The 20,307-nt window shown below is 42.1% G+C and overlaps 3 protein-coding genes across 4 annotated transcripts; all 3 read right to left on the reverse strand.

The window, feature by feature from the left end:
- Nucleotides 1-1,925: 1,925 nt before the first annotated feature.
- zgc:112083 (uncharacterized protein LOC550461 homolog) lies at nucleotides 1,926-7,151 on the reverse strand. The gene is made up of 10 exons (XM_034549254.1): nucleotides 7,067-7,151; nucleotides 6,385-6,590; nucleotides 5,704-5,930; nucleotides 5,511-5,622; nucleotides 5,268-5,420; nucleotides 5,098-5,172; nucleotides 4,565-4,685; nucleotides 4,240-4,378; nucleotides 3,146-3,270; nucleotides 1,926-3,001 (listed from the first exon to the last, which is right to left on the reverse strand). The coding sequence occupies exons 2-10, from the start codon at nucleotides 6,533-6,535 to the stop codon at nucleotides 2,569-2,571; spliced, it is 1,536 nt and encodes a 511-aa protein (XP_034405145.1). The 5' UTR covers nucleotides 6,536-6,590; nucleotides 7,067-7,151; the 3' UTR covers nucleotides 1,926-2,568.
- Nucleotides 7,152-9,071: 1,920 nt separating this feature from the next.
- On the reverse strand, nucleotides 9,072-15,892 carry map6b (microtubule-associated protein 6b). Its single transcript, XM_034548741.1, has 3 exons — nucleotides 15,168-15,892; nucleotides 13,148-13,361; nucleotides 9,072-10,679 (listed from the first exon to the last, which is right to left on the reverse strand). Exons 1-3 carry the CDS (start codon nucleotides 15,890-15,892, stop codon nucleotides 10,464-10,466), a joined length of 1,155 nt encoding a protein of 384 aa, XP_034404632.1. The 3' UTR covers nucleotides 9,072-10,463.
- Nucleotides 15,893-17,056: 1,164 nt separating this feature from the next.
- Nucleotides 17,057-20,259, reverse strand: thap12b (THAP domain containing 12b). Of its 2 annotated transcripts, XM_034548925.1 has the most exons (6): nucleotides 19,917-20,236; nucleotides 19,562-19,682; nucleotides 19,358-19,465; nucleotides 19,229-19,265; nucleotides 18,979-19,112; nucleotides 17,057-18,894 (listed from the first exon to the last, which is right to left on the reverse strand). In XM_034548925.1, the coding sequence occupies exons 1-6, from the start codon at nucleotides 20,003-20,005 to the stop codon at nucleotides 17,203-17,205; spliced, it is 2,181 nt and encodes a 726-aa protein (XP_034404816.1). In that variant the 5' UTR covers nucleotides 20,006-20,236; the 3' UTR covers nucleotides 17,057-17,202. The 2 variants fall into 2 exon arrangements, with proteins under 2 accessions (XP_034404816.1, XP_034404814.1); XM_034548923.1 differs by having other exon boundaries at nucleotides 17,057-19,112; nucleotides 19,917-20,259.
- Between the last annotated feature and the right edge of the window lie 48 nt (nucleotides 20,260-20,307).

Below are 20,307 nucleotides of genomic sequence, written 5' to 3' on the forward strand. Positions count from 1 at the left end.
CTGTTGCTGCAGTTCAACACACACTTTCCCAGAGCAGCCACGAGGCCCTCTTTTGCTCCTGTCACTGCCTTCCACAAGGCCATGCAGAAGCCCTTCAGGTCAACAGTGAGTCCAACGTGCAACAATCAAAACTGTCAATACAGCTAAAGATGAAAACTGCAGTCTCATTTCTGTTTCCTTTAAAAAAGAAAAGATCAATTATGGTTGATAGAATAATTTTGATTAAACTATTTTTCAGAAACGAGGGAGATGGGGCGCACAGCACGTCTGCATTGCATGGAAGATATATTACAACGAACATCTCAAAGTAATAACTACATGCATCCAAATTTGAGTTCCATAAAATAATTAAGTCTCTGCGTATTAAACGTTGAGTCATTTTGTGTCGGTTAAACTTTTTTAAGTGATTAATGTTAATGTTGACAGACAACATTAACAAAATCCATTTTAAGGCGCTAAAAATTGTACAAAACTGTTCAGAAAACTGGTGTCTTTTAGTGTCATTGTGACTTGAATACTTGTGTAACTTATTCCACAACGTTGTGCTTTACAAACTATTTTTTACAGAAAATGCAGCAAAACCCCCAAAGTCTCCATCGCGAACTGACAGCGGAGTATCTTGCAACCAGCCTACCTGGCACAGTACAACCCCAGGAATCAGGCAAGGCCTCCTGCATGCACCCAAATATCTGTGTGAATAGAGCCAGCAATGCAGGGAGCACCTTTAGCAACACTATATGTGTCCGATTAATAAAGTTGCTTCTCTCTTTTTTTAGACTCTCCATGTGAACATTCTGCATCTGGAAATACTGCTGACAGGAGTGAAACAGGACCAAAAGCAGAGCATTCAAGCCACCTCAACAGAAGTGATCCCTCTGACCTTTACACATCTTCATCCGCCTCTCGCCACAGTCTTCTGACCAAGAGGGAGAAACCGGAACAGCCCCCGAAAGAGAGGCTTGATGAAAAGGAGAAACACGGGGGCCAACGAGTCGACGCAACGGATTTACCTCTTAGAGACAAATCTTGGGATCGAACGACGACTCCTGAACTCGACGGCAGACACGGCGGCTCGCTCGACAAGAAAAGGAAGCGCGAGTGCGACAGCTCCATTAAAGGGAAGATGGTGAAGCAGGAAATTGAAGATGACCAGTTTGATTCCTCAAAGACTTTGTACACTGATCCATCTCCGGCCAGCACACATCCATCTGCACACCGCACGCCAGTGCCAGATTTAAACATCAGTGATGTGGCTGCCATGTACCCGAACAGCAGTATATGTAATATTATCAGAACACCTGGGGGACTCGTGCCTTATCCAGCAGCTGAAATGCATCCCTACCAAACGGCTTCATGGGAGCCAATATGGAACGTTATGGATCTCCACTCCAGACAAAACGTCCTAAAAGAATATTCATTGTATACCTGCAAAGCAATCAGGATACCTCTTGCAGCACGGAGGCAAAACGAGGCTTTTCATGCTTTCTTTATGCCCCCTCTTTATTTCCCTCTTGCGTTAAGGCAGCAGGAGACAGTGTACCTTAGAAGGAGGGAGTTTCTACACTCAAGTCACGAGAACTGTCATCTCCACCATGCTGGCTATATGGCAGCATCCTACCTGGAGCCCTGAGTCTCCAGCGTTCCCGTGACAACAATCACTCATCTACAGCATGTGTGTTAAGCTCGCTGGTCATTCTGGTCTGTGCATAAATATAATGGAGCTCCACACTGAAGGAGTATAAACACAATATAATGTATGGACTAGAACAGCTTTAATTAGAAAAAAAATATTCTTAATAAAGCATGGTGGTGTGGGAATATTACATTGATTTCTTGGATGGATTTTGACAACTGTACTGTCAAACTTGCAATTTAATGATTCCCTTTGTTAAAGAGTTTTATTAATTAAATATATTAAGACGCACTCGCTTGCTCGCTTCTTTTAATCGGTCAGGTGATAACAATGTTCATGTCTGGAGGAAGAAGAAAATTACAAAACTATTTGTAAATCTGCAAACTTAACATTTATTGCAGCTGGTTAAGGGTTGATATTGTCATTGCTCTCTTACAATATTAAGAGTCTAGTTTGTAACAATAAAATCAAGCGATATTCCAAGACTATATACAAAATGATGTCTTCCGAATTCTTCTGGCAATCGACATAAAGGAAATATAAAATAATATAAACAATGGAACATGGTGTGTAAAGAACAACATTACAAATAACTAGCTTTGTAGTACTTTCAACTCATCTCACTTGTGTAAGCTTCATCAGAAACATTAACGGGATTAACTGGCAATCCCATAGACGGGAGACGTCACGAAGCTGAGGCATCAGAGTTAAGAGCTGCTAGAATAAAAGTATGGTCTCCAAAACCAGTGCAAACAGAACCATTTCAATGGCACACCACTCTAAAAACACTGGAGACCATAAAAGCTTTGGCTGGAAAAAAAGTCTCCACTGGTAGCTTCACAGTAAAACAATCTACAAGAGACAAACCAATGTCATTTCATAACAGCTACAAGAGTGCCGATGATGGATGCCCGATGCAGTGCAGCATGCAATAATCACACTACGTCCATGCCCAGGCCCCTCGCAACCTCCGTCAGGGCCTGGACTGCTCCAGATGTCCCACTACCATCACAATCCTCCTGAGAAGATCCTCCAGGCTCCTCCTCAATGTGGGGGATGGTGCTCATGACACAGTAGACGGGAGAGTCACTGCCTCTGGGGCTGGGCTGAGACGAAGCATCCTCACCTCCAGAGAGCTCTGAGGAGTACGAGGACGAAGAGCTCGAGGAGGGCGAGGAGGATCCTGCAGGAGAGCTCCGGACGCTCTCTGGCGTCACCGCAGTCCTCTTGTTCCGGATGCTGGTTCTCTGACTTTTCCGAAGGCTCTGCGGCTTTTTGGCCATGTTCTTCATGATCTCCTTTGTCACTTCCACAGTCTCAAACCGCACCATGTTGACTTTTAGAAAGCCGTCTACATCCTTTCTGTATCTGTGAAGAAAGCACATGGAACCACATGTAAAATATAGTTTATTCTTATTTCAGTCTTGGATACCATTAGATGCTAGAAAGATTATGATAGAGAAGTAGAGAGGATCTAATGAGTTGCAGAGGTAATTAACTCTGGTGATTTACCTGAAGCGGGAATGTCCAGAGGGCCACTTCAGCTCATGCTTCTTGCGAAGGTGAAGTGTGAGAGTGTAACACCATGAGAAGACCTTATCACAGATATGGCATTTATATTTGGACATCCCCCCGACCTGTTGGTAAACATCATGTAACGACGTTAACAACAAAGCATTACACCGTCTCCAAGAGTATAGCAGGTTGATATTGCCCTGGCATCTAACACCACTGTAAAGATTCTCGGCGCTATCTTTGATCGGGACTTGTCCTTTAACTCCCACGTGAAGCAAATCTCAAGGACTGCATTTTTTCATCTAATCAGGTTTGCCCTGGTCGAGCCCCTTGATATGCTGCTATAGGCTTATAGGCTGCTGGGGGACGTTTTAGGATACACTGAGCACCTATCTCCTCTTCTCTCTCTACTTATGGATGAATTTACATCTCTCCATTGCACATTACTAACACTGCATCCTCTGAGTCTTTGTGACTTCACGTCTCATAGGGTCCATTGGACCTGGCTGTGTCTGAAGCTGGTCCTGACCCCTTGCCCCTGCTTCCTGCATACAGCCCCTGGCCTGGACATGGCCTCCTTCCCAATGGCCCTGCCTCCTTCTCTGCGCCTCCTGCCTCAAAGGCCGACCTCATTGGTCTGGCCTCTTTTGCGATGCCTCATGCCTGGTGGGCCGGCCTCCTGCCATGGCCCTGCTGATGCGCCCCCCCCCCCCCCCCCCCCCCCGCTCCTCCTCCTGTTTCATGGATTGTGGAGGTCTGGATCGTGGCCCATGCCTACTACTAATTATTCATACATTTCTGTCCAATTCATTAAATGTGTTGTAACTCTGTAACTCTGTTCATCTGTACTCATGACATCTATTGCTTCTGTCCATCCGGGGAGAGGGATCCTCCTCTGTTGCTCTCCTGAAGGTTTCTTCCCTTTTTTCCCTGTGAAATGTTATTTTTGGGGAGTTTTTCCTGATCCGATGTGAGGTCAAGGGTCAGGGATGTCGTATGTGTACAGATTGTAAAGCCCTCTGAGGCAAATTCATAATTTGGGATTTTGGGCTATACAAAATAAACTGAATTGAATTGATGATCTGACGAACCTCGTGTACTCTCTTGTAGTGGTGGCTCATGGTTTGGAATGTGTGACAGGAATAGTCACAGCCTTCCACTGTACAGTGATACACAGCGCCCTCATTGTGAACCTCAGTGTGCTTTTGTAGATCAGGCTGGTTCTTAAATCTGTGGGAAAAAAAAAAGAATGATCCCAATGATGAGGATGGTGATGATTATAATGATGATGATGATGCAACGGCTACTTTCCGCTCTCGCTACTTTTATTGTCAAATTCACGCGAGGACACAATTTAGAGTTGGTTGTTCTCAGTGTCTGACAAACTGTTCCAGAGTCCTGATTTTGAAAGTCTACCTCTTGTCGCAGAAGTCACATGGAAAGGGACGCTCATCACAGTGGCGGAACCGGATGTGGATCTTCAAAGCTGCCAAAGTGGTGCAGGTCATGTCACAGAAGGGACACTTCACCTGATTCACTTAGAGTAAAAGAAAAAGTAATAACTTAATATAATACCTGCCAAATGGTTCATTAGCGATGCCCCATGCATCTTTTTAACTGCAGATTATAGTCACTGTATTTTATTTTCTCTAATCAATCCAAGGAATACAAAAATAGCATGTTAGAAAAAAATATGTTACAATTTAAAATAATCTGAAATGGATTCATGACAGAAAAACATGTATATTGAAAATATAACTTTTTTTCATCTACTTTGAAATAATATAATGCAATAGTTACAAAATCAGGGTATAACAAAATATTTAAAATTGGATCATCGTTATACTGTCAATAAGACAGCCAGTCCATTCTTAGATCTGATCGAAGCATTCCTGAAAATGTAAACAATGTCACAACTATTTAAGATTAAAATTGTAGAAAATTGTTACCATGCTGACGAACATGATCCCTCAAAAGCCTCTCGCTGGAAAAAGCTTTGCCGCAATGTTCACATACCAGCGACTCTGCTCAAATGAGATAAGTAAATGTACAGACGTGAGCACTCGAGCAAACACATTTAGCACCATCGGCATCCGAGAAAACAAAGAGTCCTTCTCACCTACAGGCTCGGCCTGTCTGTGTAGGTGGTCAAACAACTTTGTGTTGCTGGAGAACATGCTGCCACATGTGGGACAGGCAACAAGTCTCTCCTGAGTGTGGCTCCGCATGTGTTCTCTTAAACGGTATTTGATTTTAAAGAAAGCATCACAGCCTGTAATAGAAACATGACGTATGGAAAAGGTTAGACATAAAGTTAGACATACCGGGAACATCTCTTTCCCCTCCTCTCACTCAGTCATACCTGTCCATTGGCAGAAAAGAGCCTGCAGTTGTTGCGGTAGAGACTGTGGCTCAGCACTTTCAACATGATTGTCCACATGTCTGTAGAACCACTCAGGATTGTTAAATGTACTCTATATAAAGACAACAAAATATAAATTCTGTAATACGAGTGCTCTCCGTCATTTGATGACCGATATCTAAAAAATACCTACATCACAGTGCTTCCACTGGCAAACGTATCCATCTGATCCTTCAGGAACGAGGTTGTTGCTGTGCAAGCCTTGGTTGCAGCTGGGCAGATCAGGACGGGACTTGAGCAGCTGTGACCCGACAAACTTGAGCTTACCGTGGTAGTTGTGGAAGTACGCATGGACCTCCAGCTCTGCAGGGCTACCCATGGACAGAAATACACATCCATTCCAGAGACAAGCATACTCATCTAAACAAAGAGAGGGGATGAGTAATTACTGCAATGAACAAAGGACAGTTATTACAGGATGCACAGGGAGTTTATTAGACTGTGTAAGGCTGGGCAAATAACTGACCATTTTAACTAAATATGTTAACCAACCTAATATAAGTGATGCCAGTATGCTCAGTTAATTCACAGGTGCAGCTGAGGAAGAGTTGGGTAGAAATACAACTACAAGATGAATATGGCAGTTGTGTGGGCAATAAAATGGATGTTGCTTCCAGAGGAAACAATGGAATCAGTTTGTTTCTGCAGTATAACGTTACTTGTCTATTACATTTTGCAAAGTACATCTTGATCTCAGTTACATGTCTTGACAATAGGAGGGTTAGAAAGACTGATTTGTCAGATCGATTTCAGGCAATATCTCCCCACCCTACAAGTAACATAGCCAGACTACTTGTGCATCCTCCTCACTCACCCAGCTCCTCTAAGGCATCGTTGTCTCCCAGGTAGTCTTTCAAATGCAAAGACATATGATCGCTCAGCTCCTCCATGGTTCGGCCCTTGAAGTTGCATGAAGCCCACTCACACACCACCTCAAAATGGTCCAGTCTCTTGGTTGTCATCATGATGGGGATCACTGTGTGCTCAGCTGCTGCACACAACCACCAAATAACAACGGACCTAAACAGAAAAACATGCAACGGCAGACATTTTAAAAGAGAGAGAAACAAAAAGTGCATACAGTTTAATGCTGGCTGTGATTTCTAAAACATGCTAACTAACTGTACAACTGTAACATGTATGAACCCGACGTTAGCTCAAGTTAGTATAGAAGTGGACGATGATTATATTTACCAAAACACATATGCAATCGTTTTCTTCCCGACTAACGCTAGCTCACTTTAGTTCATTTCCATCTTAGTATGGTCTGTTCATATAAGTGAGGGTTATTATTTGGGCTGACAGTTCAGCTAACGCGCCCGTCACAGGTTCGAGCACTAACGTTACTTTGTCGGACTATTACTTAACATATCACGTTTTTCATGTTTTAATCCTTTAACATAACTTGGCATCTAAATGTGAAAGTTGTCAACACACACACACACACACATGTTTTCGACGCTTGCGATACACGAATTTGTGTAAATGCTTCTTACGAGTATTGGTGTCAGTAGCTTCAGCAGCACCTCTGTTATATGAGCTAATTCTCCTTCCCTCCTCTGAGCTTGTCTGGCTTTGTTTATTTCCGGCCAGCGCGAGCCTCCAACCGGAAGTTGGTCTTCTTCGCCTGCTGTTCAAAACAGATGAAGAAGAATGCTGCCCATTGCTGTCGTGGAGTTATCCTAGATCTGACTTCATCTCAAAAACCGAAAAATACTAACGATTCCATTTAAGACAAAAATATTGTAACATGTATCCTAATGTGTGCAGTGACGTAACACATGATAATTGAGAGCCTGTCCCTCCTTCGTGTTGTTAAATCCTTCATTCATCATTCCATTCCATAATTTGTTAATAACTATTTTTTTCTGATTTGTATTTTCATGTAGCAAACATATAACCTGACCATGCTACTATGTTGCACGCTCACATTTGCCGTGGTGTATTAATAGGTTATTTACAAGTATTCAGATGCCATGATATCAACGGAGATAAGAGCCAAGCAGGATGAGCGAGAGATATTACATGTCCCATCCAGCCTGTGGACAACTTGGACGTCTTTAAGAAATGAGAAGAAGGACATCCGAGTTTTTTAGCTTAGCCTGCATCCTGTTAACATGATGCTTTGTGATTGTGCAACATTGGCTCTTATCCACTAGAGGTCATACTGTTCTATCAAATTTGCTATATGAGGACTATCAGCACCCAAATATGTCATGCCTTGCCTGTCCAAGAAATATAATATTTTCATGAGTGTGCATGTTTCCTCATATTAAGTCGAAACAACTTTAATGAAGTTGCACAATATTGCGCAGTGATATCAACAATGCAAATATCCATTGTGTTGTGGTGCACATTTCTTTCACATGTACTGCTTTGCACAAATAATACACTGGAGGAGGCTCTCAAACTTGGATGATGCTATAAATTGGCTGAATATTTAGCATATATACTAAATGGCCTTTTATGACCGTAACTAACAGTGACTGCTTCAACATGACAACAAAGGCCACCCATAAATCATATAGTATATATTTCATACCTGAAACAAGTGTATGAAATCTCAATTCTATCCTCTCAATACAGTATTATAAACTGTGTAGGTGAGACTGTACCCAGCCAGCCAGGCCTGTTAGAGCGGGGACAAAGCATAGGCAGCCATATTGCCATCACTGATCTGTTATTCAATTTTTCATGCTGCTCTGCAAACGTAAGGGCCCATAACAACTGAATTATTAATGCATTTTTATGTCAGGATGACTGATTCACAGGCAAATGACCACCAGCATCTTAAAGCTAGCTAGTGAACTAACTGAAAAATGATTCAATAACTTTTAATCTTTTGTTTTAGGATAAGTCCGTTTTGCATCTCCTAATTATTTAATCCCTTAACTGTAAGAAACATGGAGTAAATAAAAATGGTTTTAAATGTTGGCTGAGTTTTGCAGGGCACAGCATGGCTTCCCTTTAAAAACAAAACCTCACATATTGTGCTTATTCGTGCTGTGGAAATAGAATGCAGGACGAGAAAGGTTTTTTATGGCCTGAGTTTAATATTAAGTTAGGATAATTTTGTCAAGATGATAAATTACTCCTCATTGCTGAAGTGATCAAAGGCTGCTGCAGCAAATACAAACAAAATATAAAGTACAATTATTCATTAGAAAATCTGTATATTATTTTCTCCAATTAAAAATCATTATTTGAAAGAAAATATTTGATATCAAATAGTTGTGAAAGTAGAATAGTGATATATTTTTCAAAATACATTTAAGAAACACTAACGTCAAGCAATAAGTCACAACATAGGATTCTGTATCATCATTTTAATCAGACTTCATTCAGAGCAAGATGAGAGTACAAGCACAATATCACAACATGTTTGCAGCGGTATGATGTTGTCATAACACCATTTCTCTCTGGTCTGACTCCACACACAGTCCAAACCAGACAGCATACACAATGAGAGATATAGCACCAGGGTGTTGGAGTGCACAGTAGCACGCCTAGTGGTTGGATCAGACATGATGCTAGCAGGCAGCAGAGATCATACACAGACAAATCTCTCACTTGCTCGTGCTCGCTCACACAAACACACGCACACACACACACGGAAGCCAGAACTGGAAGCAGACTCACGTGGTAGTGCTCGAATGGGCTCTCACACACTGCGACCAAGTTGGCCGCAAAGGGTTTAAGTACAAATACTTCATGTCATGTCTAAAATGAACAGATGTTTTGTTTGCACATTTTCACACAGCAGCATTTCAAAGAGCTGAACTTCAAGTCCTGGCCCATTCCTTGTCCTTCAACACCTGGAGAGATCAGCCTATTCAGAAGGACATGTATTGAGTAACTACAATAGGTTCTCCCTTTTCAGACCTAAATGCATATATTTTTTTCTTATTTAGCACAATTAAAGCGTCACATCTCAGAGAGGATGGAGTACAATGTCAAAAAATACTGAGTCATCATAAAAACTGCAGTATCCCCATCAAATTGAAGGAGTAGATCTTCATTTAGATTGCAAGACATATGCTTGTGGGTGAATCCATATTGCTGGTGTGTTTAGTTTATAGCTTTAAACAGCCACTAGACTATGATTTTACTTCGTACTTTTGTTTCTATGGTGGCCAGAATCTATTACTACACATGCATTATATTTAAAAAGGTCTTGCTCCTATATATTTATCGTTAAAGGCTAAATTTACAAGCTAAAATGTGACTGTGACATAAAGTCTGCTAAAATGTTGCTACACAACCAAAAATGGGGTCCTGCATGCAAGCTGTAGCAATTATATTACAGTTCATTTGGTTTCTTGGCAACCAAACTGATAAAACCAGATATCATCCAGAACAACGAAATGAAAACCAGGACCATACAGCGGAGGCACTGTAACTAGGAAACGCAACTATAAAACAGATTTTGTACTTTCACAAAACCTCTTATGTGATACAGTCTCAGAGAAAAAGCATCCCTTTGACATTTTATACAATCATTATATTTATCTCAATTGTCATTCAGAGAAAGGTAAAAATGCCCATTCATACACATGTGCATGTGTATTGATGGCTCTTTTTTATAGTTCAATGTCAAACAGAACTCATATAAATAATGTGCAAATAATGTGCTCAACAATATTAAGCGATTCTGTGCACCCACAAACAAGGAATCACACACTTTCTCACACACACACACTTTCATACACATTTTAAAGTGAAATTATTTGCATTATTCTAAAAGCTTAACACTGGTGCCTATTCGAAGGTGAACAACATATGTCAGGACAGCAAAAACAGAGCTGGTGGGGAAATAAACCAAATGGAAGAAATTTGCCTAATGTGTCAAGTCGCCTTTGATCACGCAGATAAAAGTGTAGAGATGAACTACTTTCACTGCTTCGCTTCAGCCAGTCTATTGCTGATCTCTTTGCTCTTCTTTGTGACCGCTCCATCTGGTTTGGGCTCTGGTGCGTCCAAAGACGGTTTCTTCTTGGCTGACTGAGAACTAGCAATCTGCTTATCTTTTGATTTTTTCACCATTTTCCCTGTTGTTGTTGTTGGTGGTGGTGTCTTTTTTGGTTTGGTGCGGGACACTGGTTTATCCACCTGAAAGAGAAGAGAGGTGAAAATCCTGAGAGTAGAGACAAAAATAGTAAATTAAACAAACTGATGTTAATGTGGTAGTTTGATATTGTGGTAAATGCACTTAATCGCTCTCTTGCAAAGAGTTAGATGAGAACATCGATGCTATTCTCATGTCTGTCCATTAAATATGAAGTTACAGCCAGCAGCCAATTAAATTAGCTTGGCAAAATGAAATGGAATAGGGAAACTGCTGGCCTGTTTCAATCCAAAGGTTATGGGCTACTACTGTATGTGCTGGACTATTTCTAGGCCGGGGGAAGTGACGTCCTGGAGTCTTCTAATGACAGCAAGACAGGTAGAAGAGAGCAGCATCGATCTTCTCATCTAACTTCTGACAGGAAAGCAAATAAGCGTATTTCCCAGAAATATCTAACTATTCCTTAAAACGATTGCTTGAATAATGGGGAATCTAAATGATGTCAAAGTCATATTTTCGCATGCAATACGTACCTTTTTTACCTTGTTACTTAATATAAAAGCCAGGCAAATGACACCAGATGGTATAGGTGATTTTTGCAATATGTGGTTAGTGCAATGACGATAAAGGAAAAAATAAATACAGTGCCTTTCCTTTTATAGAACAGTAGTTTGTGCAGTTTTAAAAAAACCATAACATACAATGTTAAAGGTTTACATTAGTATATGATATTAGATTTTCGCCTTAAAGAAATAATATTTTGTTAACATTCAACCATTCATGGCGGTGGCAAAACCCTGATGTTTAAGAAGCAGGCGTGTGACTGGAGCATCGCTGGTTCACATTCCCATACCAACTTGGACAATTGAGCAAGGCACTTTGCTCTTGCCACGGAAATAAAAGACTCATGGATAAGCTTCCAGATCAATTTGTATAAATGAGTTGGTGGACAGCAAAAAAGGTTCATGCTCAACTTTTGCTCAATAAATAAAACTTAAAAACTTGTAAGAGATGACAAATGTATGTAAAAGGCTTTTCCCCCTGACAGTTATAATGAAGGGCTCGGTTTCTGTGAATAAAGGGGATCTGGAGCACAGGTGCCACAGACACATTAGTCAAGGTGGAGTACTGTATGTGTGGTCGGAAAATGTAGAGTCCAAATTAGATTAGACACATTTACTTATTTTCAGTACACATTCTTGATGCTGCAGATCTTGAAGAATAAAGTTAGATCTTCATGGCTGCATCATACTGAACTGCTACAATGCCAATCAGAGAGCAAAAGACATGCAAACAAGTGTTGCCAATGCTTGATACCACTTGCCACTGCCACACACACTGCTGTGCCTCTCTTCCCACTTGTATGCAGTCAAATTGATGGTGAGCCAATTGTGTGTTAGTTACCAAATGTGAAAAGTAAAATACAATTTTGACTCATGAAGTTTGCAACATACAGTGTCACCAAAATAGAGCCATAAACAGCATATGTCTGTTTAAATGTATACTAATTTAATGTGATGAGATGATTGTCTTATTGGCCTCCACTGATGCAATAAATCCATCTATTTTGTTTGGATTTCTCATCTATCATTTGGAAATATAATTTCAGCTACTTTGTTTCTTCCATTTATTAATAAATCCACCTTCTTTCATAAACCTCCTCAGCTGTATAAAGGGTGGTGGGTGGTGCAGACTGAGAGGTGGACAAACAGTGAAGATGTGGTTTGCAGGGTTGGGTCTGGTAGCTGTGGGATATACATGTGACTGTGGCTCGGACTGGTCAAGGCGCATTCTGTGTGCGTGTGTGTGTGTGTGTGTGTGTGTGTGTATGTGTGTGTGTGTGCGTGTGTGTGTGTGCGTGTGTCCAGTAAGCACGATTGCGTCTGATCAATTTGAGGTCAGCCTCCATGCCTTCCAGAAGAAACAGTAAACACACCTGACTACAGCAGATTTAGAACAGAGCTGCTCTCAGTCTCTGAGACGTCCTACAAGAATGAGAGAGGGAGTGGCCATATGAACACGCTACTATAGACACATTATTAACCAACTGTCGATAACATGCACCAAGATACCAATCAGTCACTTGCTGCTATAATCCAAAGATTTAAATCTGATGCAATACATATTTTTTGTTTCGGTTTGTTTTGTTGAAAAGTCACAGACCGGCTTTTATACTTTTCACTGGCTGATTTATACGCATGATCGAAGAATATAACAATGAAAACTGCTGTTTTGTTATCAAAAATGTCTTAAAATTGAAATATGAAGCTGTTTTGTTTGTATATAATAAGTCACCTGCCATCAGGCCACAGAGTAAAAATAATTAGCATTTCCGCAGCAGTAATACAACTTAATCCCAAAGTACTAAACCATTTGGTATAGCAGGGCCTACAGAGTTTTAGACACGACTACAATTCAGTCGACTTAAAGGAATTCTTAGAACAATAAAAGGCACCGGTATTTTAACGATCTGAACTAACATCAGTGCATCCGTGTGTGGGCATGCTCTCACCTTGGCAGGCTCCTTGCCAGGCTCATTGTACAGGCTGCGTATCCTCCTGCGCTCCATCAGCTTGTTGTCAGTGGGGTGAGCCTTCACCTGCTCCCCCTTGTATGTGGCGCTGTAGCTGGTCTCCAGACTGCTCTCCTCCACTGGGGGTTTATATTGAGATGGAGCTTTAATGGCCTTCACTGGTTTCACATCCTTATATGCCTTGAACTCAGTCCTACAAACAGTGGAAAAAGCAAGCAGAGACGTTTCTACGTGTGATTATTTTCATTATCTTGTCTTTGGGCTTTTTGGCTAATGAGGTTATCAAAAGGTTATCAAAACAAGCCTGTACAACCAGACAATAAGTGTCCGCACACTAGACAATGCTAACATGAACATTTAATTGTTTACCACTGGTGACGTCTAGCTCTGAGCCGACTGTGAAGCAATATCTAGTGTGCACACTATTTTTTTCTATCTTTATGCCATCAATTTTGATTACAGATGAAAAAGAAAAGCATAAAACCCTCATATTGGGAAGCTAAAACCAGAGGTTGATACGTTTAGGATTATATGAACAAAGTAGCACATTTTTTGTCAAACTAATTGATTGATCAATTTATAATTTCAGCACTAAAAATCTTAATGTAACAGAAATTGTTAAAAATGAACTTTGCATTGTTTCCAACCTGCTTTTTAGCAAGTCCCAAAAAAACTGGAGCTATAACAAAATAGTGTTAATCATAATTTAGCTGGCTGTGATTATGATTTCATATCATAATCCATGCAGATTGGCCAGTGCTCGTGCTAAATGACAAGAATCCTCTCAAGCAACAATCTAAATAAAATGTAATACTTTGTTTTCCACTTTTTTTGTATGTATTGATAATAAAAGACTGGTATATGAATTTATAATTTATAATGTTCACACTAACTCAGGTTTAAGGAATTATAAACACACCAATTATGGATAATAACAAGTACACTTGTTATATTGTATTAAAAATGTATCAAGACATATTTAATGTTCCACTTCAGGAAATCAGCCTTTTTATAAAATCAGCTAAATAAATAATTCTTCTAGCTATTGAAACAAATAATAATGCTCCTCCACTTTATTACTGGTCTCTGTAAACTGCATTGTAAACCGTAATTCTTCTTTTCTTATAATTTGATGAAATCAATGCTTCTATTCAATGACTAATAAACTATTTGTAATTGGCCATTTTAACACATAATACATTCTAGTTCAATATAACCATCATGTGGCCTTTCAGTGTCTGAGGAACGAGGGCTTCATGTCATCTCTAATGTGTCTTTGTTTCTTCTTGATGTATTTGTCAGTGTTCTTCTACTGTGCAACTGCCAATTATTAATCTAACATGTCGTTATTGATGTAATCAAATTCAGTTTTGTTTTACACAGAGCACATCGTAATATGCTTTAATAATTGGCACATGCAGTTTAGTTAATGTCAAATAATCCTTTGGAATAAGTTTCTCTGAACAAACTAAACACAAAACTGAAGGCGATGGTTAACTTCAATATTTCTGTGGAGCCGACCATCAAGTCATCAAGTTCATTTGAATGAATCATGCATAATTCAATTCAGAGGCAGCCTGGCGAAACCACTTTAAGACACATGGTGACATTCAGACCCTTTTACTGGCTGTTCTCATTCATGGGCTACTGCATTGATCCGGTAGTACTTTGAGGGGGGATGGAGCAGAACAAATCAATAATGTGACCCTTATCTGTGGCAACATCAGTTTGCTTTGGAAGTCGCTGGAGATTGTAACAAGAGACCATGCAACACCAAATAAACCTCGACGATCTCCAAATGTCGTATCGGCAGTACAGCAGTGAGGCATGCAGCAGTCAGACATGTTGTGTACTGGGGGATACTTTGGATGCAGCGCTGTTGAAAGTCGAAATAAAATGTCACATTTGAAACTCTTTTAAAAAGGCCCAATCTGAAGGCCTTTATTGCAATGGGCTGAACACAAACACATCTCACACTCCACGATCATCGCAGACCTACCGATAGCTGCTCGTGGTCGACATGACCTGCTTGATCTGTGTGTTGAGCGCGTCTGCGGCCGCTCTGCCTTTCCTTTGCTCGGCGCTCACACCTGCAGCCACCTGAGCTTCCGTCTTCTCCCCCGCGTGCCTCTCTGCTGACGTTTCCCTCTTCACGCTTCTCTTCGCCGGCTCTTTGAATTCTTTCTCCTGTGTTTTCTCCTCGATCTCGCTCTTCTCCACGCCGCTCTCGGCCTCCGCATGCTCCGGTTTACCGCTCCACGCGCTCCGCTCCGGCCCGCCGGAGCTCGTGCCGGTGGGGCTGGGTTTGGGTATCCAAGGGTGGTCGTGCTTCTTCGGGATAGGCCACTGCTTGTAATCCTTCTGATACTGAGTTTCGGTATTGAACGGGGCCGCCGAGCGTTGGTACTCGTTTCTGGGCTTGCAGCTCGGCTCGGGGAGCACTCTCCACGCCTTGAAGTCTTGGCGCATGACGGACGCCGCAGAGCCATCTTTGCCCGGTGCAGCACCCGTCGCGGGCGGTGCTTTTCCGGTCTCATGGTCGCCGGGATGTGGCTGGGTTTCTATGGCTCCGGCCCTCTTCTGCGGGTGACGGGGAAGATGACGCTGTAGGTCGGCCACATCCGAATATTTGGTGAAAACCAAAGGCACCGTGGCGTCCGCTTTGTCCAGCTCGCTCCAAAAGCGGTTGACGCAGCAAGCACGCGTGATGCACGGCCATGCCATGGTGACACAAACTGGGAGGCTGGCGAGAAAAAAGATGCGCAGAAAAAGCTCGAGCTGGGGAGGAGGTAAACGTGTAAATAAACGTCCTACTCGCGACTCGAAGACTTGCGAATGCTCGGCCACTCAACCTGCAGCCTCAGGTTGTCCAGTCAGGGTTATTCCTCCCTATCTTTGTGTCATTCTTCTTACTCTCTTCCTGCAGCCTAGTTGTTCTTACTGAAGTTTAAATAGACTTTGGCGTTTGCTGTGGAGTGAACATTGCTGTCTGGTTGCGCATCACAGCGACCCCACCCACATTTGTGTGATGCTTCGAGATGCCCGGAGTCTGAGTCTGCACGGTGAACTATCACCCGAGCTCGTCACGGTCTGGCCAGCAGAGAGGAGACGCGGTTAACCACTGGGCTGCCATGCCGGTAAAGGCCAACTTCAAAATACAGAGGATGTACTAGTAGCTTTATTGTTGTTCCACCTGGAGGAACAACAAGGTTTTTAAAAAGGGTTACTTCATCATGTATCAAACTGCAGGCTTTTCCCTAGAAGGATCCACAATTTAAGTTTGCATACAACTGAAGAAAGAGGAAACATTTACATAAAGCTCTGCCTCGATTTTGCTTTCTATACCATTTTTTTATTAAGAAAAGCAGAAAACACATTGTGGAAGTTATGTAAAATATGACATGTTAATTGACTACTTTGGGTGGCAGAAAAAAAACCAAGATAACTGTCTTGCCATAAATAAGGACCACAATAACACAGAGTTGCTGCTACATTAGAGTTGTGTCCATTTCCAGGATTATTTCTTGCTGTACTATTTCAATCTGAATGTAAACTTTCTACATACTGGCCTTTATATCCAGAATGTTACACTAGCAGTATACACTTTTTGTAAAAAATAACATTTTTAAAAAGCATGCTGATATTGGTGCAACTGCTCCCTCTTGTGCTCTTCTTGCCTCATAGTCAGTGGAAAGGAATCAATGAGCTGTACACAAACAAAGCTACTTGCCGTCATCTTGTGAATTAAAAGCACATAATAAAGAAAAGCTAACCATAAATTAGCTGTTTATGGCAGTTCTTCCTACCAGATTTTCTGACTTAATTACAATCAATTTGTTTTACTACATACAAAAAAAAACAAGGGCCATTTCTTTTTTTCTGGAAAACACCAGGGACTGAACAAATTCATTAAAATCAATAGTTGTCCCTGTGCACATACACAAAAACATAAATGAGCGACCAAATAAGGATGTGTTTATGACTGGCAGCGTATATCTGTTTCAACAGCTGAGCGAGCTCGGTGTTGTGTCAAATCATTTCGTCGGAGCTTCTTCCTCAGCCACTTCCTCAGCATCAGCCTCAGCTTCAGGATCGTCCTCAGGATAGAGTCTGCAATATTTGTCTACCATGACATCCAAGTCATGTTTGACGTGGGTGTTAATGTTAAGCATCGCCAGACTTTTGTTCCAATGCGTAGCGGGCACGCTGTCAAGATAAGCCTGCAGCCGGTCACTCGCCTTGTCACTTTTGTTGTCCTCTAGTTTCAGCACTGGCAAGGCAGACAGCACCTTGAGGAAAGAGTCCACGTTGGGAAAGAACTTGACATCTGGCAGCTGAAGGGTTTCATGGATGGTGGTGGGCAGGCGCACCTCTTTGCCCCGGTGCTTCCACTTGATTCTCCAGCAGTGGAGCTCTGCAAGAAGTGTGTCTGGGCTGGGGAGGTCGTTGCGGTACACATCTGCGTAGTTCTCCTCGGTGGTGTTGAACTTCATTTGCCCCATGACCGCTGGAACCAGTGACAGGCACTTCAGAGCTTTGAGGTTGGTCTCAGAGAACATGTCCTCCACCTCCTGCATAATGCCATGGATAACGGGGACAGTGACATACTCCTTAAAATATGCCTCTGCTTGGATTTCACCGACATCAGCTGCACGCTGTTTCCTTAGAAACAACCGCGGCACCTTCACAGGAATCTCCATTACATTGGCCACAGTGACTGCCTCCTCGTACCAGAACTCATGGTAGACATCGATGTTATCGTTGACCTCATTTAGTGAATGTAGGACAGCAGTTAGGCTGTTGGCAGCAAAAAACACATCAAGTGTTTCCCCTTGGAGATTCCTCCCAAAGGCTCTGGTGAATGTGAGAACGTTCTTTAGGATGACAACGGTGACAACGATCTCAAAGTCAGACAGAGTTTCTGTGACTGAATACGCATTTGCCGCAACGGTGTCAGCAAACTTCCCATCATCATTGTCCCGGATGTTGTCCATGCACAGCAGCAGGGGCGGCAACATATCTAGCAGCACGTCAAAGACATTGTGCTGCTCCGTCCACCCCGAGCCACAGGCTAGTTTGAGTGTGGCTCCTTTCTCTTCGTTTTTCTGGTAGTGAGTAGAGATAGCCTTTTCAAGCTCATCCTGTGTAAACGGGGTTCTAAAGAACGCGCCAACCCTTCTCAAAGTCTCCATGACGACCTGGACATTGGGAAAAGGCAGACTGTTGGCCAGGTGGATGTTCAGTGCCATATGAGAGCAAGGCATGTGCAATGCCAGAGGATACTTCTCCATCAGCAATACTGCCACAGCCTTCATCTTGGTGGTAGAAGTCCCGGTGGCCTTGTGGGCCTGACCACGGCAGTCCTCCATGCTGAGCCCCCAGCGGTCGGTCAGCTGGGCCTCCAGCCGCTCTACTAGTGCAGACTCATCACCATCAAAAGACATAAAGTCCAAAAACTCTTCTCTGAGGACATTGTGCTGATTCACAAAGTGTAAAAATAAAGGCAGGTGCTTCTCGTTGGCAAATTCAACAAGGTCACCTGTCACTAGGGAGAAGAAGCGGCTCTCCCTCACCTCCATTAGCATCTCCTCTCTCACTGTGTTCTCACAGATGTCCAATAGCTGGTTCTGCTGGGTTGCAGAGACGTATTCTGTGTTCACAGCTGTCGCCTGGAATTTCTTTTTCAAAGCTTCATCGCCGGCATTCATGCGGTAATCGAGAAGTGCCTGGAAGTTGTTTGACATGTATTCAGCTTCAGATGCTTTGCCAACCACTAATGGGATACTCTGTTTTCCTAATATGACCACAACCTCAAACAACGACCGTAGGTATTCACGAAGCTCCTTTTCCTCGGTGGACAGTTGAGGTTCATCCTCAGTGGTGCTTGTGCTGTCCTCAACTGTTGCATCTTTTTTGGAACCAAGCTGGTCATTAGAAGACGCCACTGGGGGAAAAAGACGAACAATAAAAGGACAGTGATCATTTACAGTAAATATTAAATAGAATTGACATGCGATTATTTAACTTTACTGGGAATAAATAAATTCCACATTTACTTACATCTCCTCTCCTTAATCTTCCTCAAATCTTCTTCAGTCTGAAAAATAAAACGTATGTTGTTACTTGGTCCCCTTACCAAGGTTGAGATGTGCATTTAAAACAACAGGACTAATATATCCTTCAACATACAAGTTCTTTAATCCGCTTGCGATGTCTGGTGTGAGGATTTTTTAGATGGCTTGTCAGATCAAATATGGTTGGAATGGCTGTATCCTTCAACACAGTCCTATAGGGGCTCTGAAAAACAATAAACTCAAATAAGTCATTTTTGGGAAACTCTTAGTTTTTGAGAAACAAGTGGAAATTGTATTTAGAATGGTGTTAGATACTCACCGTTTTGCACACCATCGCTGGGTCAAAGTGTTTGGCACATAATCTGTAGTGCTTGTTCAACTGGTCCGATGTTTTCGCTTCTAGGTCTGCTCTGCGGCAGTTCTCTACCCAGATTCGGCATCTAAAAAAAGACACACAGACAAGCTTTATGGGACATTCGAAAATCAGTATACACTTCTAGCAACTTCTGGAGTTTTCATTTTGGTATCAGTGCATTAAAAATGACAACATGCATCCTAAACTGTTTGAGTGTGGTTGATAGAAAGAAATTAAATTAAAAAATATCTACATGTGTCTTCTTTTTAAACGTGAAAGTGGCGGTAGAAATGACGAAGTGGTAGAAATGACGCCTTACCTCTCAGGGTCCCGTGGAAACCGAAAGAAAGCCAGATCGGACTGAGTGCTCTTCCGTGTACAGTTTGGGGCCGCGCAAAAATTCGGCATGCTTCAAGCTAGGTGGTTAGCTTCGCTAACTTAGCTGACTATTATCATCTAATAACTTCAGCGAGTTCGTTTGGAGACTTAAGTGAATTGTGACGCAAACAGAGAAGAAATACGACCTCAGAAGCGTTTCCCTAAACAACTATGAATCGGCTCCGACTGGATTCACGTCCACAATCAAAACAGTCACAAAGGTTCAGTTTGGACGAGACAGTTTTGCGGAACAGGTCCATGTCCCGCCCACAAAGCACCTGATTAGCCGAAACTAGTCTGGGTTGTAACTATTGGTCACTCGTGCAACATTC

The sequence above is a fragment of the Cyclopterus lumpus genome, chromosome 13, assembly GCF_009769545.1.
Source record: "Cyclopterus lumpus isolate fCycLum1 chromosome 13, fCycLum1.pri, whole genome shotgun sequence".
Taxonomy (NCBI): Eukaryota; Metazoa; Chordata; class Actinopteri; order Perciformes; family Cyclopteridae; genus Cyclopterus; species Cyclopterus lumpus.